Source organism: Ailuropoda melanoleuca, chromosome 16, assembly GCF_002007445.2.
Source record: "Ailuropoda melanoleuca isolate Jingjing chromosome 16, ASM200744v2, whole genome shotgun sequence".
In the NCBI taxonomy this organism is placed as follows: domain Eukaryota; kingdom Metazoa; phylum Chordata; class Mammalia; order Carnivora; family Ursidae; genus Ailuropoda; species Ailuropoda melanoleuca.
This window is the reverse complement of record NC_048233.1, coordinates 84,150,381-84,176,541: the sequence shown is the minus strand read 5'-3', so window position 1 is coordinate 84,176,541 and position 26,161 is coordinate 84,150,381. Positions and strand designations below refer to the sequence as shown.

The 26,161-nt window shown below is 58.0% G+C and overlaps 1 protein-coding gene across 7 annotated transcripts in view; it reads right to left on the bottom strand.

Annotated features, from left to right (window-relative positions):
* FRMD8 (FERM domain containing 8) overlaps positions 1-26,161 on the bottom strand; it is a 33,049-nt gene that overhangs the window by 2,411 nt on the left and 4,477 nt on the right. The window contains exons 4-12 of one of the 7 annotated variants that reach the window (XM_034644942.1): positions 24,517-24,618; positions 24,087-24,145; positions 23,810-23,976; positions 21,574-21,798; positions 19,362-19,485; positions 18,296-18,439; positions 13,621-13,695; positions 12,493-12,691; positions 8,107-9,915 (exon numbers count right to left, since the gene is read on the bottom strand). In XM_034644942.1, coding sequence (XP_034500833.1) covers positions 9,797-9,915; positions 12,493-12,691; positions 13,621-13,695; positions 18,296-18,439; positions 19,362-19,485; positions 21,574-21,798; positions 23,810-23,976; positions 24,087-24,145; positions 24,517-24,618 — 1,214 coding nt within the window. In that variant the 3' untranslated portion in view covers positions 8,107-9,796. The other 6 variants (XM_034644939.1, XM_034644943.1, XM_034644940.1 and 3 more) reach the window with 6 other exon arrangements.

The following is a 26,161-nucleotide window of genomic DNA, read 5'->3' as shown; positions in this document are numbered from 1 at the left end:
GCGGGATCTGCAGCCTGCCCCCGCCCAGCCCCCACCAGCCTCTGCTGCCCAGGCGGGAAGCTGGGCCTCAGCCTGGGCTCATCCGGCAGCCCCACTCCCACAGTGTGGCCCTGGGCCCACTCTTAACCTCTCCCAGACATTCTTTTCTCGTTTCCACTTCATAATTCTGACCGATATTGCTCTGGCTGGAAGGCTCTTCGCCCGGTGGCCATCTGGCCCGACCGTCCCTCAGCTGCTTTGGGCCTGTGCCCAGAGGTCACCTTCGCAGTGGGTCCTGTGCTCCTCTGGGACTTGAGCTTCTTGAGGGGGGCGGGTTTCTGTTTGTTCTGTCTCCACCGGATCCCCCACCCTGCAGTCCCTGACACACGGTGAACCTTAGTAAATGTGTGGACAAAAGCAGTCTGTGTTTTGTAAAGGTCGCTCCGTCCACGGTGAGGCCTTGAACAAATATTTGTGATATTGGCGGACCGAAGGAAGGAAATGGGTGCCCAGGTCAGCAGCACCCCCACAAACTCAATGACAGGCCCCGATTTGGGGGCCTGTCCAGCCTGGATGCCCAGGTCAGGAGACAAGGAGAAAGGGCCCTGGGGCTGCTCCCTGTGGGCTGGGGCCCAGCAGCTCACCCTGAGTGCCTGGGCCTGCTGTGGGAACTCGGGAAGCTGTCTCTGCTGGAGCCGGCAGAAGGCGTTTGAGGGAGAGGCTGTCAGGGTACACACTCCCTAGACCCTGCTTTATAAGGCAGAGGGGGAGATGGCCCTTTCTACCTACATTCCCTGCTCAAATGTTCTTAGCCCATGTGGTCCAAAAGGCAGGTGGCCAGAGGGAGGAGGAGCAGGGAGGGGACCCTTAGGTGGGAGAGAGGTCCTCAGGGCGCCTGGGTGGCTCCGTCGTTAACCGTCTGCCTTCGGTTCGGGGCGTGATCCCAGAGTCCTGGGGTTGAGCCCCGCATCGGGCTCCTCCGCTGGGAGCCTGCTGCTTCCTCTCCCGCTGCCCCTGCTTGTGTTCCCTCTCTCTCTGGCTGTCTCTGTCAAGTAAATAAAATCTTTAAAAAAAAAAAAAAAGGAAAAAAGGAGAGCGGTCCTTTCATATTTGACCTTTGTCTCCTGTCAGGGGGTGGGGCTTGTGAGCTCTCAGTCCCTGAGGCCCTTTCCTGAGGCCTCCCGGCTCCTAGAGCCAGACTTTGTGCCTTGGCCATGCCTCCAGGAAACCACCTGGACGATGTCAGTCCCCTGCATCCGGAGCTCCGGGACTCTCTGTCACGTACACCCGATACTCCTGGCCATCAGGCCCTCGGTGCCCCCGCCCGACTGACCACTCCCGGCTTTCTGAGTCTTGCCCAAGCTGACCTTCCGCCTAGAGCTCGCCCAGCCCTTCTGCCAACTCTTTCGCCAGTTCAAGGTCACATCCCTATGTCTCCCTAAGTGCAAATCAGACCCACCTCCGGCCCCCAACTGCGCTGAGTACCTGTGTCATCACTTCCCAGCCCCCAGCAGAGGGAAGTCCTGTGGAACTAGCGACCTGGTCCCACAAGCCTTGTCTCCTTCAGCCCCTGCTGTGTCCTAACAGCGGCCCCCAGACTTCCTCAGACTCCCTGTTGCTGACTGAGCAAGTCCCACTTTCTGAGGCCTGTACTCACCTTGCCAGCCTCTCCCCAAGCCCCATCCACCAGGAATCCTGGCGACGGTTTGTCTGGGCAGGGACTTGGGGGACGCTGACATCCTACTACGTTTGCACAGCCCCCAAGAAACCTTCCTCCTTTTCCAGGCTGCCTGCAGTCCCCACGGCCAAGCCTCCCCCTTGCACTGGGGTCCTGCTGCTAGAGCCCCTGTACTCAGGCCTGAGTCTTGTCTAGTCCCGACCGTGACTCCACGAGAGCACTGGTCATTTAAACTGTCCTTGAACCTCTGAAGGAGCCTTTTCTGCTCTGACCCCCCCACCCCCCCCACCCCCGAGTGGCATCTGGGAGCAAGGCATGCGTGGCACATCAGCAGGTACAGCAGAACCCCTTTGAGGGGTGCCGCTGGCCACTGGAGGCTGCTGACCTTGACACTGTGAAGGAGGCCTGTGCTCTCGCTGGCCTGGAGTATCCGGGATTACCACCACCCCTTCCACCAAATGCCAAGGTCAGATAGGCAGGGGACACAGAAGTCCAGAGGAAGAGCTGGGACTATTATTAACCTCCCTCTTGCAAATTGTATTTATGACAAGTAGTTTAAAATAGCTGGCCGGCTCCATCTGGGTGGGGGAGACAGCTGGGAAGGGGGCCTGGCGGGCAGAGCCGGGGACAGTCAGCTCTTGCGGGCGCAGGGTGGAGCAGGGGGGAGATGACTAACCCAGGGTGTGCCCACCCCACCCCCTAGATTTCCCCACAGAGCCCTAGCTTTAAATATTTTGACTCGAGATTATCATTTTGCAGAAAAACAAACAAAAAATTCCAAAGCAGAGTCTGTTTGCAGGACATGGATCCTGTTCTTTGGAAAAAGTGGGTCCCCTCACCAACTGGTGCCCTTGGAGGTCCAGGACCCCCCACCACGGGCTGTAGGAAGGTGGTGGCGGTCGGGAGCCAGGGCCCCTGCCCTGAAAGGAGGGACATATGCAGCGCCAGACCTAAGGCCCCGCAGATTCGGCCCCAGGTTCCAGATTAAGGGTTTCTGGGCGGGGAAACGCGGGCTCCCTGCCTCTGCGGTGGCGCTGGAGGAGGAAAGGGCGGGCTCAGCTGCCCCCTTCTGGCCATCGCTGGACCTGCCCCCTTCTGGCCATCGCTGGACCTGCAAGAGTCGTTGGCCGACTCTCCCCAATTCCACCCTCTGCTCCCCCTGCCAAATTGTCAACCTGGTGGGGGCAAAAAAAAAAAGAAAAAAAAAAAAGGCAGCCAACCCTGGGGCACCCAACTTGCTGCTGAAAACTGAAATCCTGGGGCGCCCGGATGGCTCTGTCATTAAGTGTCTGCGTTTGGCTCAGGTCGTTGTCCCAGGGTCCTGGGATCAGCACCAAGTCTGTCACTCTGCTAGGCGGGGAGCCTGCTTCTCCCTCTCCCACTCCCCCCCGCTTGTATTCCCTCTCTCGCTGTCTCTCTCCCTCTGTCAAATAAATAAATAATCTTAAAAAAAAATCTCTTTCTAAAAATAAAGAAAAGAAAACTGAAGTCCTGGGGCACCTGGGTGGCTCAGATTGGTTAAGCCTCTGCCTTCAGCTCAGGTCATGATCCCGGGGTCTTGGGATCGAGTCCCGCATCGGGCTCCCTGCTCAGGAAGTCTGCTTCTCTCTCTGCCTTTCCCCCCGCTTGTGCTCTCTTGCTCACTCTCTCTCTCCCTCAAATAAATAAAATCTTAAAAAAAAATCTTTAAAAAATAAAAATAAAATATAAAATAAATAAATAAAAGTGAAGTCCTGACCCGGTCCTAACCCTGTCACCCTGTTCTGGGTGACATCAGGGTAATCCACCTGCCTTCTCGAATTTGGACACGGAGAAAGTGTCCAGCGGCTCTAAAATGTCCTCCCTGCCTGGGAGAAGGAGGAGCAGTGAGAATCTGCCCTGAAGTCCCCCACTTCCCTTGGCTCAGGGCTGTCAGCGTCTGTCAGGCTCGAGGTCACAGCCAGGCTTGGCGTGACTCCCCTGCTCTGTCCCCCACCCCACCCCCCATACCCTCTCACTGTGCTCCTTTCGTCTCTATTACACAGAACCTGTCAAGCTCTCTCCTCTGGGAAGCCTTCCTTGATCATTGACTCTCCTCCCCATCTGTTGTGGGTTCCCTTTGTCTCCTGGAGTTTGGGTGTGGCCGGCCTATCCGTCTGGGACACTGTGTGTGTCCAAAGTGGCTTGTGTTCCTGGTCACTTCCCAACCCCGGTGCCCCCTGCAAAGCCAGCTGGACTTCGAGCTGACACCCTTTGGACAGCTCAGTCACCGATTCTCTCAGCTGCTGGCGCGGGGGCATCTGGAACTGCTTGCTGCCACGGTTCCTCCAGGCCTCTCCTTTCCAGCTTCCCCTGTGCGCCCTGAGCCGTTGGCTTCTTGGGCTGAGCACGGAAGCTGCCCAGGCCGTCCTGCTGTATTCTGAACCCCGTGGGGCTTCTGGCTCCCTGTGGGTGTCTTGCCTCCTGTGGCTGGATCTGCGCGGCTGCCTGGCTGCGGTTGTGGCAGGTGGCAGGAGCCACCTGTGCCCGACTGGCCGAGAAGCTGGGACTGGGGAGGTCTGCTGAAAGGTCCCCGAAACTGTAGGTGGTGGAGAATGTCCCCAGAAATGCCCCGGCCTCGGAAAGGACTGCCTGTGTTGATGGTTCCCGTGACCTCTGCTGTTCGAGTTCTGAAGCGTGAGGGGGTCAGGGAGCCCTGAAAACCCCAGACCACTGCACCGACCCCCACCCCCTGACCTGTTCTGGTTTGGGGGCTACTGGAGCCAGGTGCTGGCCGAGCCAGGCTGTGGGAGCCAGGCTGGTGGAGGTAAGCCACTTGCCAGCAACGACAGCTGGTGTTCTAGAATAGCGACCTTTGGTGCACTAAAAAGCCCCAAAGAAGACCAAGACAGTACACCATTAGGGTGGAATTAGGGGTTGAATGGTGTCCCCTGCAATAAGAGATGTTTAAGTCCCAACCCTTGGGACCTCAGCATGTGATCTTAGTTGGAAATAGGGTCATTGCAGATGTCATTAGTGAAGATGAAGTGACATAGGGTGGGCCCCTCATCCCCAGTGACTGGTGTCCTTAGACCGGATGAGGACAGACACACACAGGGAGAAGCCAGGTGATGACAAAGGCAGAGACTGGATGTATGCAGCTGCGAGCCAAGGAACATGAGCGATTGCCAAAAGGCACCAGAAGCCACGCAGGGCAAGGAGGGATTGCTCTGCAGCTTTCAGAGGGAGCATGGCCGGCCTGCACCTTCTCCAGGACTGTAAGACGATACCTTCCCATCGTTTAAGCCCCCCCGCCCCGGTACTTGGTGATGACAGCCCCAGGAACCTCACGCAGGTGGAATGGCGATGCACGAAAATGCCTTCTGGAATGTGGTCTTCAGGGACGAGCGAATGAGCGACACCGTCACACGAAGATGCAGCCACAAGGGTGGCCGGTGGCTCCACAGCTGTTCCCCAGTGTCACCCATAACCTCCTAGAGCAGGGCTGATCAGCCTCGCCTCACACACGAAGAAACTGGGGCTCGCGGAGGTGACTTTGGCCTCACGACGGTGGGGGATCCCGACCTTGCTGACCACCTCTCCTGCCTCTGCGAACAGGGGCCCGCCGCTCCTTTGCGGATGTGAGAACATTCTGCTCTGCCCTCGGTCGTGGGCAGAATCACACAGGCCGCCTGGCCCCCCAGGGACCGGGGCAGCAGGTGTTGCTACCAGCCCCATTTCAGAGGTGACGCAATGGAGGCCCAGAAAGGTGGTAAAATGGGCCTAAGGCTGCACCGCAGGGAGCAGGAGTCAGACAACGAATGGGGTCTTGGCCTTCTCTGATCCCTTCCAGGACAAGGACAGCTGTCCAGTGTGAGGACCCAGGGGGACCGGAATGTGGGCTGGGGGTGTGCTGGGAAGCCAAGGTGGGGAGGAGGGTAAGGAGTGCTGAGCAAAGGCCCCCAGGGAGGGAGACCACAGGGTATGCTCTACAAGCAAGGGGAGCCAGTATGTCTGGTGGCCAGAGACCAAGCTAGGAACTGTGTGGACTGACGCTGAAATAGTTCTGGGGGCCTCTCTTTCAGAAAAAGAATCTAAATCCTTCTTTTGCATATTTTACAAAACCACCCAACACACTGAGAGGCTCTCCCAGAGCCCAGGGAGGGGCTCTTGCGAAGGGGAGGGCCCTGAAGCCTGACCCCCATGCAGTCGGGGTGACAGCCTCTGGGCAGGCCGCAGCTGGTGGGGGAGGGGCTGTGAGGGGGAGGGGCAGAGGGCCTGGAGTGTAGTTGCTGCCCTCACCACCCACTCGGAGCAGGGATTTGGACTGGTGCCACCTCAGGGCCTGACCCCAGGGTGGGTGCTCATGGGGTAGGCAGTGGAAACCACCCCCCCCCCAGTGTGGGCAGCACCCCTGCATGGAGAAGAGGGGGCAGAGGGCCTCACAGACCAGGAAGCACTCCCAGGGGAACTTCCGGCGGCCATCTTGCCATGTAGAGGCATGCTCCCCGAGGGGATCTGGGTCTCAGTTGGGTTCCTTCCCCTGACCCCTCTTTGGCCATCTCAAGGGTGCCTGGGGTTGGGATCAGAGAGACCTCTCCCAGCCCCCAGGTCTCCCCCTCCATCTGCCGGGTCCCTGTGCAGATCACAAGGGGTGGTTTGTCAGGGTCAGCCCATGTGGGGGGTGGAGGAGGATACCCAGTGAAGGGTGGGGGCAGTGTCCTCGCCGTCTGCCATGCTGGGTGGCCACGAGGAGCACACAGAGACCCTTCTGTGAGGGACAGCCCATTGACGACCGAAACGCTGTTTATGTGTGGCTGGGGGGACACATTCTGCACTTAGGCCCACGAACCACCCAGAGAACTAGCGGTGGAGACTGGGTGGGGGTCCTGGGAGGGGGTCCCCGTCAGCTGGACCCTGCCCACAGACAGGCAGCGGCGCCTGTTCCCGGGCTTCCAGGGCAGGGAGTGGGATGAAGCCCGGTCAGAGCGGCAGAGGAGGCAAAGGGGCCGACCTGGAACACAAAGCAGAGCAGGGCTGTGGCGGGACAGGCAGCGTGGCAGACAGAAAGACGTCCCTCCGAGACGACTATGTCCTGATCCCCAGCGCCTGTGAATGTTAGGTTTTGTGGCAAAGAGGAAGGGAAGGTGCCAGTCAGCTGGCTTTAACAGGGAGATGGTCCCCGATTATCCACACTGGCTCAAGGTAACCACAAGGGCCTCTAACCTGGAAGAGGAGAACAGAAAAGAGAGAGATATGAGGACGTCACACGCCTTCACTGGTTGGAGGAGAAGATGGAGGAAGGGCCACCAGCCAGGCAGTGCAGGGGCTTCTAGAAGCTGCAGAGGGCAAGGAAATGGATTCTCCCCTGGAGCCTCCAGAAGGAATGAGGCCCTGCCAACACCTTAACCTTCGCGCAGTGAGATGCACTCGTTTCTGACTTCTGAGCTACAGAACGGTGAGGCAATGAAGGTGTGTGGCTTGAAGCCATTCAGGCTGTGCCCATCTTTTAGGACAGCCACAGGTGGCGAGGGCTGACGGGGCCTGGGTAAGAGGAAGGGGCTCCAGGTCGGCCAGGCTCCAGGCTGTTGCTACGCCCTCACCCACCAGAGTGGGGGTGTCCGTGCCATCGGCAGGCCCTGGCCTCTCAGGGGGTCCTGTCATCCCTGCCAGCTTCCAGACACAGGAGTTTTAGATGATGGTGAAGTGCCTCGTCAGACCCTCAAGCACCCCAACAACCTCTGAGACGGTACTATTACCAGTCCCATCTTAAAGGTCCAGAAGTGGAGACTCACGTAAGTGCCCATAGTCGTGGTGTCATGCTGCCCTTGCCAGACGGAGGACCCCACAGCAGGCACGAGGGGAGAGGCCCTAGTCCCAGGACCTCACTGCCACACAGACCCATGGCTTGCTCCTTCTAGCTCCCAAGTCCTTCAGTGTGAACTCCAAACCCCAAATGGTGTGCTTACCCTACAGGGCCAAAGGCCGCGGCTACGCACAACAGGGTCTGTGGCAAACTGCCTCCTGGCCAGGAGGAGCCCTCAGCGTAGGCACGAGGCTTCTCCGGCCTCTCGGCTGAGGTGCTGCGGTCCAGACTGTGCCCGGGGCCCACACCCCTAGGGGTGAGGAGGAGCGGGGAAGCAGGGGGTCTAAGAGGCCATGGAGGCATGGCTTAGGCTCATGGGACAGGGACAAAGGCTCCCGTCTGCCCACTGTCGGCTTCTTGTTCCCCTGCCTCCCTGCAGACCTCCCCACCTTGGTTCCCACCATGAACCCCCAAACCCCTCCTGGACCTTCTTACCCTGGGAGTCTCTGGCCAGCCACTGAGGTTGGAAAACGTCACTCTGGGCTCTCCATCAAATTCAGCCCGGCAGCCCAGAGAGCCGCAGACCTTGATGAATATTTAATACAAAGCCAACGAGCAGCCTGTAATCGACTCCCGGGGTGTAATTAACACACTCTCGCTATTTCATCACGTAAACCACCCAAAGTTTGCTGGAAATTTATTTTATTATTAAGAAGTCATGTGATACAAAAGAATGAGAATATTCAAAGGGCACTTGGTAAAATACTGCTTTGTCCCAAAGGGCAGGCAGAAAAGGTCAAGACACACAAGGGATGCTCAGAGAACAGCGGAGAGACTGAAGAGTAAAAACAAGTAATGTGCGTCCACGCCCGCCCCCCCAGCCCTCAACCCAGCAGATAAACATTCACCTGGGTCAAAACAGTGAGTGGGAGGAGAGAACCCGGGGGCTGGGTGCCAGGCAGGCTGGGCGGCCGGTCCAGTCCAGTGACTCCAGGAGGGGAGACAAGATGGCCTGGGGGGGCATTCCAAAAGGCTGGGGACACTATTTATGGTAACAAACAACAGAGTCCCTACTGCGGGGAGGCAAGCCCACCTCGGAACATTGGGAAAGCTCAAAAGTCACCAAAAGGAAGAGGAGGGAGCAGGCTCTGACCCTGGGGGCCAGTTTGCACTTCCTCTGCCAAGGCTCTCCAGGGGAAGGGGGACAAGGCAGCGCCCGGTGCCCTGTGCAAGGTCTCCGGAAGCGAGTGAGGGCCACAGACCCACCTTGGAGGAAGCGGGGCTGGGAAGGCCCTCCTCCAGGCTGGCTCCTCGGGGAGAAGCCAGGAGGGTGAAGCAGGGGAAAAACCATGCCCAGCACCAGATCCGGCCTCCCTACAATGTCCCTGGAAGGAGAGACCAGCTCGCAGGGAACATGCCGGGGTCGGGCAGACGGACACCACAGTGCCATCTTGAGGGAGAGCCGGCAGCCCTGAGGCGGGTGGGGGCATCGTCCTCAAGTTACCCCAGAGTTCCCAGGCTTTGTGGAACCGAAGCAGATGAAAAAAGAGCAGAACGAAAACCTGAAGCCCGGGCTGGTTTTGGAGCCTCTCCGAGTGTGGAGTGTGGGTCTGGTGGGCGTGTTGGTCCACAGGACAGGACAGCCACCTCCCGGCACAGTGTTGTCCCCAAAGGCTGGCAAAAAGGCACTTTCCTTCCGGTCAGAATGTGTCCTGCCTACGAGGCCCAAGGGAGGGGCACAGAGTGCTCCCCGAGCCAGGCCCTGCCTGGCTCCCTCCAGTTCCATCCAACCAGAGAGGGGATGAGCGGGGTGGGGTGGGGTGGGGGGGTGTTTTCACCCTGTCTGTATCTGTGGTGGGTCAATCCAGGGAGGCCTCCTTCCCACCCCACAGGGCCGTGCCCAGACTGGCAGCGTGCGTGGAATGCGGCAGAAGCAACACGGGGATGTGGTCACCAAAGTCCGGGGAAAAGACCAAAGACACACACTGGACCTACAGGTCCCAAACCCTATTCATTGGCCCCCTGCCGTCAGCGCTGCCACCGAGGACGTCAGAGCAGGGGACACTGTCCATCTTGAGAGGGGCACAAGGGCAAGTCCCTGGCTGGGAGGAGGTGGCCAGAGCCTCCTCAGATGGTCCTGAGACAGCCGTGGGGCTGAGTCCTGGGGAAGGGCAGGCAGGCTGCAAGAAGGACCCTGCCAGCCCTGCGCGGCCCGTGTGCCATCACAGGCCCAGAAGCCACTTGTAGCCTCTCGAGGCAGCCCTCCTGCCCAACACCAGAGCCGCAGCCTGGTCCTGCCCCTCTGGGAGAAGAATGCGGGGCCAGGTCCAGGGGAGCCTCCCCCTGTGCCTTCCCCCCGCCCGGCGCCGCTGCCCTCAGCCCTGCTCCAGGCTGTCGGTGGGCTGCACCGCGGTGTAGCTCCCCTGGCCCGTGGAGAGCTGCCGGCTGAAGAAGGACGCGGTGCGCTTTGGCTTCACCCGCTTGATCTGCTGACCTATTGAGGGGCAAGAGGAACTCGCTGAGGGAGGGCTTCCGGAGGTGAGATGGTCCAGGCCCCCGGGGGCACCAGGGGCTGGCTCCTTCCAGAGCCTGTCCGACAGAGTCCCCCCTCTTCGCAGCCAGGAACTGTTTGAGCCTCAGCCCCGCACGGAAGCTCTCCCACCAGTGGTGGCAAGGGCGGGCCACGTGGCCAGCCTCCGAACCAGGCAAATCCTCGTTTGCATGTGATGCCGGGCCAGCTCTGCTGTCCCTGGGGCTTCTGCTCAAACCAGTTCAAGAACAGACCAAAGAAATACAACACCTGCAACACGGACGGCTGGCTGAAGGTGAGCCTCGGTAAGACAAAAAGAATCTTACAAGTTAGAATTTCAAGCTAGGTGACAAGGTCAACACCAACTGTCCTAAGTCATGTTGATCACACACCTTTGATATGATGTGATAAAAACGGCACTTTACCTCTGGGACCTTCCTCCCCAGCCCACAACCCCTGCCTGAGCACGAGGGAAGCATCAGGCAAATCGCAGTGATGCGGCATCCTACAACATCCCCAGTGACGCGGCATCCTACAACATCCCCCAGCAGTCCTCCTCCAAACCGTCCAGGTCATCAAAAGCCAGGGAAATCCGAGAAACGTACGCAGCCCAGTGGTGCCTACAGAGAACGGACAACTAAATGTGGTGTGGTGACCCGCATGGGAGCCGGCCACTGGGAAGGCCATTTGCCCAAAGCGGAGGACTTCAGTTAACAATACTGTACCCATATTTGTTTGTTAATTGTAACAAATATACCAAATATTACTGGAAGATGTTAATTAAAAAAAAATCAAGCAACAAAAGAAAACTTGGCAACACAAATAAATGAACAGTAATCCAGAAAGAAAACAGAAATGACCAAGCACAGAGGATCGGTCCAACCTCACTGATACCCGAACAAGTTCTTGCGGTGTGCTGGGGGGGGTGGAAGGCTGGCGCGTGCACCGTCTGACGCTGCAACCCCATTTCTAGAAACTTATCCCGAGGAAGAGGTTCAGATTCCAAGCGAGGACTTAGCTACAGCTATGGTGTCTGCAGTGGCTGAAAACCGGAACTGTCATGTCCCAACAGGGAGCTGGGCGACCATGCCTGCCAGCCACACCGAGGATGGTGGCAATGGTTATGTTACAGAAAAACCGTTTTGCTTTGCCTGATTATAAAAATGACCTGCTTGGGGCGCCTGCTTCTAGCATCTGACTTCAGCTCAGGTCGTGATCTCAGGGTCCTGGGATCGAGCCCCGAGTCAGGCTTCTGGCTCAGCGGGGGAGTCGGCTTCTCCCTCTGCCCCTCCCCCACGCATGCTCTGTCTTCTCTCTCTCTCAAATAAATAAAATCTTAAAAAACATGACATGATTGTCATCAAAAGTGTAAATACTACAAAGAAACACAAAGAAAAAGCAGAAGCTACATCAGTCCACCACCACAGCTGGCACGTCTCCTTCCTACACATGGACGCACTCTCGCATGGGCTTGTCCTGATTTTTATTACTTGGCCTTATTTTGTGAACATCTTGCTATTTATGTATTTTTAAAGGTTTTTAAAGATTTTATTTTTATTTATTTCAGAGAGAGAGAGAGAAAGGGAAAGAGCAGAAGAAAGGGGAACAGCAGAGAGGGAGAAGCAGGCTCCCCACTGAACAGGGAGCCCGATACGGACCTCGATCCCAGCACTCTGGGATCATGACCTGAGCCAGAGGCAGATGCTTCACCGACTGAGCCACCCAGGTGCCCCACTAGTTATCTATTTTTAAATACTTTATTTTTAAGTAATCTCCACATCCAACACGGGGCTCAAACTCACAACCCCAAGATCAAGAGCTGTGCGCTCCACCGACTGGGTCAGCCAGGCCCCCCTACATCTTGCTATTTAAATGCAGGTCTTAGTTCTTGCATTTAACAACTTCTTATTCTGGAATAATTCTAGATTTATTGAGAAGTCACAGAGATAATAATACAAAGAGTTCCTATATACCCCCGCCCAGCTTCTCTCGATGCTGGCTGGCATCCTCTGTCACCATCGTCTGTTTGCCAAAACTAAAAACTAAACATTGGTGCCATGTGATTAACTAAAGTACAGACTTCCGGACCTCAGCGGTTCTTTCACAGATGTCTGTCTGCTCCAGGGCCCGATCACAGACACCACACTGCGCTCAGGGCACTGCCTGTTTACCAGCTGCCCTGATTCCACCGGACGTGGCCCCACTGTTTTGTACCCACACCTGAAACAACAGGCATTGGGAGTTTCTAGTTTGTCCCATCTGGACACGGCCACAGGCAACACATCTGTGGACAACGGCAGTGACAGAAAAGGATCCTTCCCGCCGGGGCCCCAGAGGCCTCCATTCCCGGTCCCAGAGCTCCTAAGACGCGACCCTCACCGGGCTTCGCCCCCTCTCCCCAGTTAGGTCCCTGCCAGCTGGACCCTACTTTGCTGGCTCTGGAACTGCTCAGCACCTCCCTGTTCCCGGGGCCCCCCGTGGCGTGCAGATATACGTGCGTGCATGCGCACTGAGTACATGTGCGTGCGCACACTCACTCACCTTCCTCCACGTAGTCGATGGTGGAGAGATGCTGGAGGCGGCTGCACATCACGCTGCCCTGTCTCCGCAGCGGTGGGCGCTGAGCAGGAGGCAGTGGGGAGCCGGCGGCGGGGCCGGGCACATTCTCCTGGGGGGCGGCAGGCTCTGAAGTCTGGTTCAGCTCAATGCAGTACTCAATGAGGCCGCTCATCAGCTCAGCCTGGAGAGGAGAGAGCGGCCACCGTGAGGCTCAGCCTTTCCATACCCTGGAGGAGACAGACCTGGACCAGATGGACCAGCAGGGCCTTCGGCTGGGGGAGGCAGATGACGAAGCAAGCATCATTTACACAAGAAAGGAAGGAGGGGAGCCAGGTGCTCTGTGGGCCAGGGAACAGGGGAGGCATCCATCTGGGGTGACCTCGGAGGTCAGTAGGGGTCCCCGTCTCAGGTCTGGGAGGTGGGGTGCTTCAGGAAGAGCATTCTAGGCAGAAGGCCCAGGCCTGGAAGGCTGAGTGCCGTGGGCTGCAGCGGTCAGGCCAGAGGGGGAAAGGAGCTCAGCTGTTAGGGGAGGATGAGGAAGGGAGGAAGAGGGGCCAGGTGGGGCTTTCTGGGTTGTAGGAACGGGGGAGACCTTCTGAGAGAAGAACCTGCAGGCCTGTGAGGAAGGTCCTGCACGAGGTGGGGTGGGCGGCTCCCTCTGAGCCCGTTCTTCAAGAGCGCTACCTTCTCAACAAATTTCACACGTAACCCACGTTGACAGAAAAGGGGAAGTGACCGGGTGTCAGTGAGCATGGTCCCCCATATGATGGGGATACCAGGGGTCAGATGGATCCACAGACAGAAAGCTGTCAGCGGGCGGCGACCCTCGGGTACTGAGTCCCTACCCCGTGCCAGGTGCTGCGACAGGGCCGTGGGATACGGCAGCGACCGAGGCAGGTCGACGCCTGCCTGTGCTTCCAAGAAGAGTCCCCACAGGAGGGGCAGGGTCAGGGGCCAAGGGGATGGCCCCACGGTGACACAGAAGTGACCTGGTACTTGCCCCCACCCAGTGCAGCCCAAGGCCTCCGGGAAGCCACACAACCCATCCCGGGAAGGGGACCCAGGAGCAAAAGCCAGCACCCATTCTCCACACCTGCCTCCTTTTCTCACCGAGAGACTGCACAAGAAGGGCGGGCAGTGGGCTGGAGAACAGGTGGGCAGCCAGTGGGGACAGAGGGCCCGGGGCTGTAAGCACAAAAGGGAGCCCTCTAAGTTTCCTGGAACAAAGCCTCAATCACAGCGCAACGCTTCTAAGGTTCAGGGAGCCCGCAATTAAAACTACACTACGTTTGACAAAATTAATATCCATCCGAGATAAAGCTTGGCAAATGAGGAATAGGACGAACTTCCTCGACCCAATGACAGTGTCTCTGAAAAAGCTGCAGCTAATACCATACTTATTAAGAGCAAGATTGAACAAACCTCCCTCCAAGGTCAGGAACAAGTTGGGATGTCTGCTCACACCGACGCAACACTGTACCGGCAGTCCGGAAGAGCGCAATCAGGCCAGACAGAGGCACACAGACACGACTATCCTTAATCACAGACAACACGATTGTCTACAGAGAAAACCCTTAAGAATCTTCAGCAAAACTATTAGAACCAGTGAGTGAGTTTAACAAAGTGGCAGGACATAGGAGTATGGAGATAACAAAATCAGCTGTATTTCTACATATCACAATGAACGACCGAAAATTGAAATGAAAAGTCATAGGTGTTCCTCCCTTTCTCTTCTTCCTGTTGTCTAGCATGTAGATGTGATGGCTGGAGTTGAAGCAGCTATCCTGGACCATGAGTGAACTTAAGAGTAAGAGAATATGCACGGGGGAGCAACAAGGTTAAAGGACTCTGGGTTCACCATAACAGATCTTGACTGGACTGCCTACCCATAATGTTATGTGAGAGAGAAATACACTTTTATGTCACTAAAACACAAATAAAAATAAATATATTGAAAAGTACCATCTACGGTAGCACCAGGAAAAGAAAGAAAGCAAAGCAAAGACATACTTAGGGAGAAATACAATAAAAGATGTACATCTGTATGCTGACAACTATAAAATATTCGTGAAAAAAAAATAACAAATAAATGGCCTAGAAGACTTAGGATGTCAGTTCTCTCCAAATTAACCTACAGATTCAATGCACTCTTAGCCTAAATCCCAGAAGGCTTTTTTGGGGGAAGGAAACATAGAAATCAACGAGCTTGGGGCGCCTGGGTGGCACAGTCGTTAAGCGTCTGTCTTTGGCCCAGGGCGTGATCCCAGTGTTCTGGGATTGAGCCCTGCATCGGGCTCCTCAGCTGGAAGCCTGCTTCTTCCTCTCCCACTCCCCCTGCTTGTGTTCCCTCTCTCGCTGGCTGTCTGTCTCTGTCAAATAAATAAATAAAATCTTCAAAAAAAAAAATAAAAGAAATCAACAAGCTTATCCTAAAATTAATACGGAAATGCAAAGGAACCGGAATAGTCAAAAACAATTTTGAAAAAGAACAAAGTTCTGGAAATCATACTACCCGAATTCAAGACTTACTATAAAGTTTCAGTAGTCAATATAGTAGTGTTAGTGAAAGACAAACACACAGATCAGGGGCACAGAACAGATAATCCAGAAATAGACCCACACACACTTGGCCAATTGCAACAGAGACACAAGGGCAATTCAATGAAGAAAGGGCAGTCTTTTCAACAAACAACACTGGAAAAAGGAAAAAAGAGAAGAGAAGGAATCTTGATCTATATATCACACTTCACGTAGGAAAGCAACTTGAAGTGGATCATACAGTTAAAATTATAAAATGTCTAGTTTCTAGAATTTTATTAAGAATTATAGGGGTGCCTGGGTGGCTCAGTCAGTGAAGCGTCTGCCTTCAGCTCAAAGTCATGATCTCCAGCTCCTGGGATCGAGCCCCACGTCCACCTTCCTGCTCAGCAGGGAGTTTGCTTTTCTCTCTCTTTCTCTCTCCTTCTGCCCCTCCCCACCACTTATGCTCTCCCTTTCTCTTTCAAATTAAATAATTAAAATATTTTTATTTTATTTTTAAAAGATTATTTATTTATTTGAGAGAGCGAGAGCGAGTGCACAAGAGAGCACCAGCAGGGGGAGAAGGAGAGGGAGAAGCAGATTCCCTGTTGAGCAGGGAGCCTGACATGGGGCTCAATCCCAGGACCCCGGGATCACGACCTGAGCTGAAGGCAGACAACCAACTGAGCCACCCAGGTGCCCCAAATCTTTTTTTTTTTAAAGACTTTATTTATTTATTTGACAGAGAGAGAGAAAGAGAGAGAGAGAGAGAACATAAGCAGGGGGGAGGTGCAGAGGCAGGGGGAGAGTCAGACTCCCCGCTAAGCAAGAAGCCAGATGCAGGACTGGACCCCAGGACCCTGGGATTGTGACCCGAGCCGAAGGCAGATGCTTAACCATCTGAGCCAGCCAGGCGCCCCAGTTTGGTGGTTTCTAACAGAGGCGATGTGAGGTTTATCACAGAACCCGGCAATCCCACCCCTAGCTACTCAGACGAGAAATGAAGGCATCTGCCCATACAAATGTTTACAGCATCTTTACTCACAAAAGCCCCAAACTGGAAACAACCCCAACATCTTTCTTCAGTGGGTGAGGAGCTGACCTGAGGTTCATGCACGCTGTGGGATGCGATGCGATGACGTAAAGGGACCAACTGACATGCCCTGCGATAATGGATGGATCTCGAAACACGAAGGTCAGGGAAAGAAGCCAGTGTCAAAGGCGGCCCACGTCATGGACACCGTGTGTACCACCAGTTGTGTTCCTAGTCACCCGTCGATGGACATTCGTGCTGTTTCTGACGCTTCGGTTATTACACACGCAGCTGCCCTAACACCTGAGCACAAGTCTTTGTGTAGACGTGCTCTTCAATTTGCTTGTGTAAGTACGTGGGAGTCCTGTGTGTACGTATGTAGCTGAGTGTAGTTATAGAAGGCTCTGGAAAAAGTGAAACTCTAGGGAGAGCGAAGAGAGGCACCAAGTAGCAGTGGGGCACGACTCTGAAAGCAGACAAGAAATGCACAAAATGATGAATAAAAAAAAAAAAAGACAACCCCAAAGAAAAACTGGCAAAGACTTCAGCAGGCAGGACATCCTGATGGCAAGTAAATACAGAAAAGCTGCTCAACCTCGTCAGGTGGCGGGGGGGGGATGCCAACAAAAGCCATGCGGAGATGTGGGGGGCGATGGTAACCCCAATAAAAAACGGATGAAAGGTGAGACCAGACACTCACGTCTGTGAGCAAAAGAGCTGCTCCACTGCCTGGCTGCTGTGGTTACACAGGCACATTAATGCATCAGCACTTACTCTTAAAACGGAGGCTGGCTGTAAATTATACCTTAATACAATGGACTGAAAAATAAAGGAAAATAACCGTAAGGAGATGGCACAACGCTCCCTCCAGAGCGGCTAGAACGGGCCAGGCTGGGGGCGGATGTGGAGCAGGAAGCACTGGCATGACTGCTGGGGACAGCTGTTGGGGACGGCACGTGCTGACCTGCTGGCCCGGCCGTTCCGCTCCCGGGTGTCCACCCACGCATGCGCACAAAGGACACGCGTGACTGTGATCGTGGCAGCGTTGCTGGCAACAGTCCCAAACCGGAAACCCAAGTGTCCCTCAGTGACGGCATGCGAAAGTCAACACTGGTGAATTTGGATGCTGGAACACCAGAGAGCGTCTCGAAAGATCGAGCCACTACTACCCGCAGCGAGGACGGAGCGGAACACACCAGACAGAAAATACACTGCTGCTAGAAGGTTCAAGACCAGGCTGAACGACTCAATGGTGAAACAAGTCAGGAAGGGGGTCCCCAGGTGAGGGGGGTAACGCCTGGGAGGGGGCTTGAGGGATCTCCTGGGGTCCTGGTTCTATTTCGCAACCTGCAAGCTGACATGGGTTTATTTTGGGGACGTCTGTTGAGCTATACGCTTAGCATTTGGGCGCTTGTCTCTGTGTATAATTCAATAAAGCATTTACTTTAAAAAGGAGTCTAGCTTAGTGATGTGACAATTACGGAGTCATCAGCAGAAAGGTGGGGCCAGCCGAGCATCCAAGCTGTGAGAGAGAAGAGCTCATGGACGCTAGGGCAGGGGGTCAGAGGAGCTACGGCAGGGGACGGGAGTGTCCAGGAGCTCATGGTCAGGCTGAGCAGGGACGGAGGACAGACGTCTGCGCTCGGTGGCAAAGCAGGGGCCGCTGGGCTTGTGGCAGGGAGGTGCAGGGGTGGAGGCGCCGAGGGGGAGGGGGGAGGTCAGAGTGAGAAGAGCGGCTATGGAGGGTCCAGAGACCCCAGAGGGCGGCCGGGGCGGAGGTGTACCTTCGGGGACAGGAGTCCCGACCGGTGTCTGTGCTGACTGAGAGGGAAGGCCGAGGTGTGGGAGGGAGGCCTGTGCCGTGACCCGGCCAAGAGCAGGGGGGCAGGGGTGGGGGCTGGGAGAACAGAGTGAAACAAAGGCACTGTGGGGATCTTCGCCCTGCCATGCCTGCTCCCCCTCCGAGAGCACCCAACTCCCAGGAGGCCTCGAGGACGGGGAGCCGGTGCGGGCTGGTCACACAGCACCGGGAAGCCCGTCGTGGCATCCCACCAGGCCTCTGACTCACAAGGGTAGCTCCATGTCAGCTGATAGCAGCTCCCCGGGTCCCCAGACCCTCAGCAGCCCTCTCACCTCCTCGTCAGCCAGTCTGGAGCCTCCAAAAAGTCTGGGTGCCCTGAGCCGGGGCTACCCCACCCCACCCCCAGCCCCGCCACAGGCGACGCCCACTACCTGCTTGGAGTAGATCTTGAGGAGCCTGTTGACCGGTGTGCCCTCGTTGTCCCCATCGAACTCTAGCCACAGGACAGACTCCTCCTCCTCGGGGGAGGTGTGGTCCCACGACAGCTCCTGGAAGCGCAGGCCCAGCAGGACGTGCTGGCCAGAGGGAGACACGGAGCTCGGACTGGGCGGAGCAGAGTCCACTCCTCTCCCCAGCCTGCTCAGGTGCCACCAGGAGGGGACACCTGGCCAGGCTATTTACCTCCAAGGCGGAGTCTAAATTCCCGTGTGAGTTCCTCTGAGGCGTCCCTGCTTTCATCAGAACTCACAGGGGCTGTGCTCTGGGGAGGCGGACAACTCCTACCCCACGGCACTTCCCACCGGCGGGCCAAGCCCCTGACAGCTGGGGCGGTCACGCGGGGGAAGAGCAGGTGGGAGGGGAGGTCAGCTGGGTAGCATCTCAGTAGGAGGCTGAGCCAGGCTCTGGGCCCAGCATGTTTGGGCACAGGTGCCCAGGCGGTGCCAGGGACCCACTCTGGGGACAAGCAGCAGTCACCCAACACTTTCCTGCTGGCGTAGGAGAGACACCCGCCAAGTGCAGAGAAATTGCCCCACAGGACACGATGCTGACATGACCTTCTACATAAGGAACCAAAAGACGGCCTGCGCCAAACACGGGGGGAGAAGGACTCAGGCAACCAAGGAGGGCTTCTAGTCGTGAGGCTCTTCTGGAAAACCAACAGCTAGTCTCCAGCCATGGGTCCAACAGAGAGGCCGGGCTGTGCCAGATTCCCTCCACTCAGTGGATTCATCCCAGCTGCAGCCTCCCCCTGCCCCAGCCACCCTCCAGCCTAGCCCGCAGGCAGACAGCAGATCTAGAGCTGACCGCAAGGAGCTTCTGGAATGACACTGGAAGCCCCAGGGACATCGAGGGAGGGAGGCCAGAGGAGCCATCCAGTCTGCCTCCAGGCCAACCACTGGCCCAGGAGAACCAGGAAGGCCTGGGTAAGGGCCCTATGCCCTCTCCAGTGAGACCCCCTGCCCCCAACCCAGTCCCACCCTGGAGGAGCGTAGGTACCTTCTCCCTGCTGTCAATGACGTGCACGCCCTCCAGACTGATGGCCACAGCCACTGGCTTCCGCCCACCCCGGTGCAAAAAGCCCTGGGCTGGCTTGTCAACCTCGCCGTGGAAGAAGGCACACCTGGGGAGGAGAACTGCCATTAGCCTGTCACCTCGGGCACCAAGAACAGACGGTGCAGGGTCTGGGCTCCGCCACCACAAGGCTCTGGCCAGGCCCTGTCCCGGGCACATGAGAAGTTTAGGCTGTTTTGGTGACTGAAGGTTCAGTGAAAACAGAGGGGAGTGGGGGGAAGGCTTCCTGGAGGTGGAGGCATCTGCGTTGGTCACGTAGGACAGGAAGGTCTGAACAGGCAGGGGGAGGAACTGAGGGGCTAGAGAAGAGTGGGCACCGCAGATGGAGGGAAGAGCGTGAACCTGGGTGTGGGACAGCAAGTTATGCTCAAGGAGCCGCCGGGAGCCCAAGGACTCGGGCTGTAGGGGCCGCAGCTGAGGCTGCTGGAGGCGGCCAGGCCATGTCAGGGTGGGGACAGCACCACGGCCCATGGTCTGTCAGCAGCGGTGGGGTCCAGCTGCACCTGCAGGGGGGCCCGTGAGAGGGCAGGGGCCACCCCGGGAGGCTTCGGGGTATGACACCGGGAAGGGGACACGGTGTAGTGGCCTGACATGCCATCTCACTGAGCTGCCACCCTCTCCCCCGCCCCGTCATGTCCGTTGCCCTCCTATGGCTCCTGGCCTGGTGCCCCCTTGCACCAGGCTCAGCCAGAGCCCTTGCCGAATCCCGCTCTGTCACCGCCTGTACCCTCGCACCGGGACGGGCCTAGAGACGAGCACGAGCTACCTCCCATTGCCATAATCCGCCTCACTCCTGTCCCTGCTCCTGCAAGACCTCTACAGGGTCAGCGAATGGCCGGGACTCCTACTTCATGGAGTTCCTGAAGCGCCCAGAGCAGCCACTTGCCTGCCCTCGTCTACCCCAATGGCTCTCCGACCGTCCCCATCTGTACACACGCATCTCGGCCATCGTAAGAACTAAAGACCTTCCGCCCCCACCCCAGCCACAAATGCTCCATCTCTTGACTCCATTTCACAGAACTGACCCCGGAAGGAGCTGGTCACACACGCTGTCTCTGGTCTTTTCTCACTCTCCTCCACCCACTGCCACCCCCCTGATGCTGGAGCCAAGGTCAACTATCGGCCGCACAGGAGATGTTGAACTTGACCCGGAAGCAGCAGCATGGGACGTCTGGTCACTTGCTCCTTCCCTTTGCCTGCCCGGCTCGCTGGCCGGGGTCCTCCTCGTGCCTGGTCCACACTCACCTCCTTGGCCACATCTTGGGGCTCCAGGTTTCAAACCACCCAAATGCTGATGCCCACCAATTATGACCTGGCTCTAGACTCAGAAATCTCAATGTCCGCTCGGAATCGCCGCCTGGGTATCTAGCGAGCATCTCAAGATCGACACATCCAAAAACCAAACCCCCCACCTTCCCCAACCCGCTCCACGGCCCGGGCCCATCTCAGCTGACGACAACGCCATCCTCCAGTTGCTTGGACCAGGCCCTGGAGTCCCGTCTCCTCTCCTTCATCCGTTCCACTGTACATGGGTCTAGCAAATTCTGCGGACTCCACCCTCAACATCTCCGGCACCTGACGGCATCTCATCTCCGGCGTTATCACCGCCTGGCCTGAGCCGTATCTCCCCTTCGGAGTAGTGTCACGCTGTCCTCGCTGGTCGCCCGGCTGCTGCCCCTGCCTGCAGTCTGCTCCCTTCCCAGCGGAGCGTCAGCCTCAGCAGGCACGGGCTGGGTCTCTCTGCTACCGGGGTACCGGCAGCGCCCAGAGTGCTGGCGTGTGCTGGACATACAAGAGCCACGGGGCCGATGTGGACAGTGCGAGAGACCCGGCTCCACGGGAGGTCAGCACATCCACTGACCCAGTGACTGGCAGGGGGAGGCAGAGGACCCGTCTGGTGGCCCAGCCTGTGACGGGAGCGAGGGAAGGACAGGCGTCCTGCTCGGTACCCGTGGGCCCGAGGTGCTGGCAGGAAGACACAGCTCACGTGAGGACAGAGCTTGGCAGGCAGAGACGGGCAGCCGGCAGGCCGTGCCGGCAAAGGCCAAGACAGACCACTGGGCTGTCAGGGGACGGGGACGGTGGAGCCCCCAGGCCTGTGGCCACCCATGACTACGACAGCCAGGGAGTCGCTCACCCGTAAAATGGCAGCTCGTGGCTCTTGAGGAGGTAGGCGCGGTAGTGGGGGCTCAGGGAGGCCCCACGCTCGCCGTCAGCGCCGACCGCCTCCTTCACTCGGCAGTAGGCGTTCAGCAGGCCCTGCTCGCCTGTCGCCGCCTTGGCCCCTCGGCCCCGGAAGGCAGCAAAGAGCCCCTGGCCCCGCTTGCAGAGGTGGGCGGGGAGGAAGGAGTCCAGCTTCTCCCTGCGGAGGAAGGAAGAAGGGTGCCGGGCATGAGGAGGGGCCGAGGTCCTCAGGGTGTGGCACGCTCCCGGGCAAGGGCAGGCGAGGCCCCGGACCGGGATGTCCAGAGATCCCAGTGCCATGGGCCCAGCAGCACGCCTGGTGGGCGAGAGGCCTGAAGGGCAGGATGGGGGAACGACAGGGGAGCTGCAGCCAGGCCCGCCTCCCAGCCGGTGGTGCCTGGAGGGCCACGGCACAGCGCCTGTGTCAGAGTCAGGAGGGTTTGGATTTCTGAGCCAGTGGAACTTTGACAATGACAAACGCTGCGGCAAGTGACCTACAGCTCTCCACCTATTTTCTGCCAAAAAGGGATATATTAAAAAAAAAACAAAAAACAGAAAAAACCACCAACCTACAATCCATCAGCACAGGTTTGAGAAGGAAAGGAGATTTCCAGTAACACACAAACTTAAAGTCGGTAAAGTAAGCAGCCAGGGTCACCGCGCTGCTCCTGGCACCAGGCAGTGCTCTGGTGCCACAGGCTGGGCACTGGCTGCTCAGCCATCCGCAGCTGGACCTTCTCAGAGGCCCCGTTTCTCCACCGATAAAACAGGGACACTAACCGTTACGTGCACGGAAGGGCGCCGGCACGGGCCTGGCACCCACTGTTGCTGAGGATGCCATTCTCACCTCAGAGGGGAGGGGGGTCTGCTGGGCCTTCTGCAGGACCAAACGCCCCTGGCCACTGGCAAAGGCAGCCCACCCGGCAGGAGGGCTGAGGCGAGGATGAAACCCGTGCTGGCCCAAGGCCTGACCGTGGGGCGGTGTGAGGAGGGGTGTCTAGGGGGCTGCCACCCTTCTCGGGGATGCTGTGGACACTTTCACTGCTTATGCCCCCACAGCCCTTCTTCCAGGAACAACTGTCCATTGTCATCTGGAAATCCAGGCTTCCCCACTCCCATCCACGGGGTCTGGGCAGGCTCAGGGCCAGCCCCTCAGCACCCTGGCCACAGTGTCCTCTTGGGGTGGACGTGAGGCTCGGCCAGGCGAAGGGGACATCAGAGTGAGTCTGAGGACTCTGGTGTGGAAGGGGAGAGGCCTCTCCCTGGCAACACACTTCTGTGGCTACTTGGCCTGCCTGAGCACGAGCCGGCCCAGAGGACGCAGGGCTGCGCCAGGAGAATGAGGACAGGCGTCTGGGGATCTGAACGGAACCCCTACACCTCGACCACCTCTGGACCTGTTACTCGGGCTGACAAAGTCCCTCGAGTATAAACATTTTGGGCTGCGTTTGCTGTCAGCTGCAACAGGAACAGACAGGGCCCAGGGCCGGGGTGCCCATGGCCACCAGCCCCAGCCAGCTCAGCGGGGAGCCCTCAGGCTCAACTGAGTGACCTGGTCCGTGCAGGGCCCGGCTGTTAGTCACCTGTCACCCAGCACAGGGCCCTGTCCCCTGCAGTGCTAGGGCAGGGTGGGGCCCGAGGTCTAGGACCAGGCCGTTCATTGTTCACTGTCTAGGAACAGGTTCGTTGTTCACAGAGGTCCGAGAACTGCCTGGTTGGCTTCCAGGGCAGATTCAACTCACACAGCGACGAGCGCAGCCTCTCGAGAGGGGATGGGAAGTGCAAAGCTAGCGTGCTGGAGTGTCTGAGGCATGGGGCCTCGTCCCTGGAGTCTGGGACGGAGCTGAACTGTCACTGGTGACGGGGGGTCAGTATGTGGTCAGTCCTGGGCTGCAACCCCAGAAGGACAAGCTCGACCCCCTCCTGACCTCAGACGGAGGCTGGGCCCCACCCTCATGCACACCTGGGGCTCCTCTCACGGATGCCACTTCATCCAAATCTCCCACTTCTCAGGCCCCTCAGGCCAGTGCAGATGAGGGAAGGGAGGCTCAGAGAGGTGGGGTGACTTGCCCAAGGTCACACAGTGTCAGGGCCAGCCCTAGGGCCTAGGTCTCCTGACTCTGGATCCTAGGATTCCAGGGCAACCCTCCCGACCCCATGCCCCTGCCTCAGGGCACACTGGCCCTCACCTCAGGGCGCAGGCAGTGGGTTGGCCTGGCTGGTAGGGCCCGAGCTGCACACGGCACACCAGGGCGCCCAGGGCCTCACAGTCCTCCACGTCGCACGGGTACCGTGCGGCCAGCACGTTGCCTTTGGCCTCCTCATAGAGCAGCCGCAGGACCTCCTCGTCATGGATCTGTGGGCCGGTAGGGAGGGGCTGTTCAGCTGCTTGGCGCACCAGTGCCCAGGGGTCTAGGGACACAGGGCACCAGGGATGGTGGTCCCACCTGGGGCTCACGGCCTCACCTGGAGCTCCCGCCGCTTTGGGAAAAACACGTTCCTTCGGAACTGCAGGGAAGGCTCATCTGAGGAGAGAGGCTGGGGTCACCGCCCGGCCCCCCTGCCCTGCCTGGCCCAGCGCTCTCCCCTGGCAGGTCCAGTGCCGCCCTCACCCACCATGACTGACAGACCCTGAGGGCTCCCCAGAGAGTGGGATGCCTGGCTTATCTCGGTGTGCTTGTTGTCCCCCAGGCCACCCTCTCCTGGCTTCCTGGCAAGGGACCTGTGAAAGCTGGTAACGGAGGCCCAGAGGCCCAAGGGGCTGCCCGCAGGGCAGAGGCCTCCCCTCACCGGGCCCCACCCCCGGCACCAAGGAGCCTCGGGGCCAGGAGCGGCTGATGCTGCCCCGGGAGGCCCAGGCGGGCTGAGACAGGGACACACGGGCAGCAGCACTAACCCACGGCCACGTCGTCGTCGGAGGCGTCAGTGAAACGCAGCAGCAGTTCGGGCCACTGGCGGCCCAGCTTGTAGGGCTGGTGCTTGGGCTTCAGCTGCACCTCTGCAGGACGAGAGGGGACACGGCCGTGTCTGTGGCTCTGACCGGTACGACTGCCACCCGCTGACACAGCAACAGCGACGGCAGTTGTGCCCGGGTTTTTTTAAAGATTTATTTATCTACTATTTGAAAGATGGGGAGGGGAGGCGGGGGGCAGGGAGGGAGCGCACGGGTGCGTGCGCAGATGCAGGGGTGGGGGGGAGAGACAGAGAGAATCTCAAGCAGAGTCCCCTGCTGAGTGCGAAGTCCGATGTGGGGCTCGATCTCATGACCCTGAGGTCGCGAGTTGAGCTGAAACCAAGAGTGGGTCGCTCAACCGACTGAGCCACCCAGGCACCCCAGTCACGGCCGGTATTAACTGAGCAGGTACGAGCTTCCAGAAGCACTTCAAGTGGACTACGGGCATCTGCCCCGTGATAACACTATCCTCATTTCACGCGTAGGAAGAAATGAGGCTCAGAGAGGTTAAGTTCCTTGTCCAAGGTCACCCGAGTGAGAGAGTCAGGCTCCAGGCAGCGCCAGCCTCTGACTGCTCCCTACAGCACCAAGGGTGGGCTGGAGTGGAGAGGCTGTGGCTGATGGAAAGTGCCAGGGATGGTGGTCAGATGAACCCCACAGGGCCATTAGGAAGCAGACCCCAAAACTGGTAACTGAGGCCTGAGGGGCTGCCCTACCCTGCCCCTGGCAGAGCCTGGGCCTCCCCCTCACTGGGCCCCTCCTCCAGCATCTCCCTCAGGAGCTCCGGCTGACCTTCATTCCATGCCATCCAGCTCTCCCACCTCATTTCCTTCCCATTCCCTCTCCCACTCTGTTCCTGCCATGCTGGCCTTCTTCAATCACTTGCACCTTCCCACCTTGTCGGTGCCTCAGGGCCTTTGCACTTGCCGCTCCTCCTGTCTCAGGCACTCTTCCCCCTAGACCCTCACGTGGCCGGCTGGCTTGGGTCTTGGTTCTAGTGTCTCCTTTCCTGGACCCTTCACTGCGACAGCTCCCCCCCCAGCACATGCCACCATGCCAACTGCACCCTCATTTGGTTGTCTTTACAGTATTTACCACTATCTGATGTCACCTCCCTGTCGATACCCCACTAGCCAGTGAGTCCTCAGATCACTCCGGCAAGAGTGGCTCTGTCTCATTCACTGCTGTACCCCCGGCCCCCCACAGGCCCTCACGGAGGTGGGCAGAATGGCCAAGTGCACCACTCACGCCCGGCCCCTTGACTCTGGGCAGCCAGCTGGCCCTGGGACTCAACACCCTGCACCAGTAACGAGAAAGTGCTTTCACCTCACGGGCCGGTGACCATGGCCTTTGAGAAGTCAGGGGCCGTTTCCGAGTGACGAATGGACATGGCTGCCGGGGGCAGAGGAGCAGGGAATGGTAACCATCTGTGCCATCAACTGACTTCCCTGCCTTCTGACCTCGCTTCTGACCCCTATCTCCCCCCTCAAGCCCCCACCAGAGGGGCCGGTGCCATATCCTGCCAGCTTAAAGCCAAAGGTCCTCATCTCTGTTTTTTTTTTTTTTTTTTTTTTTAAAGTTTTTTTTT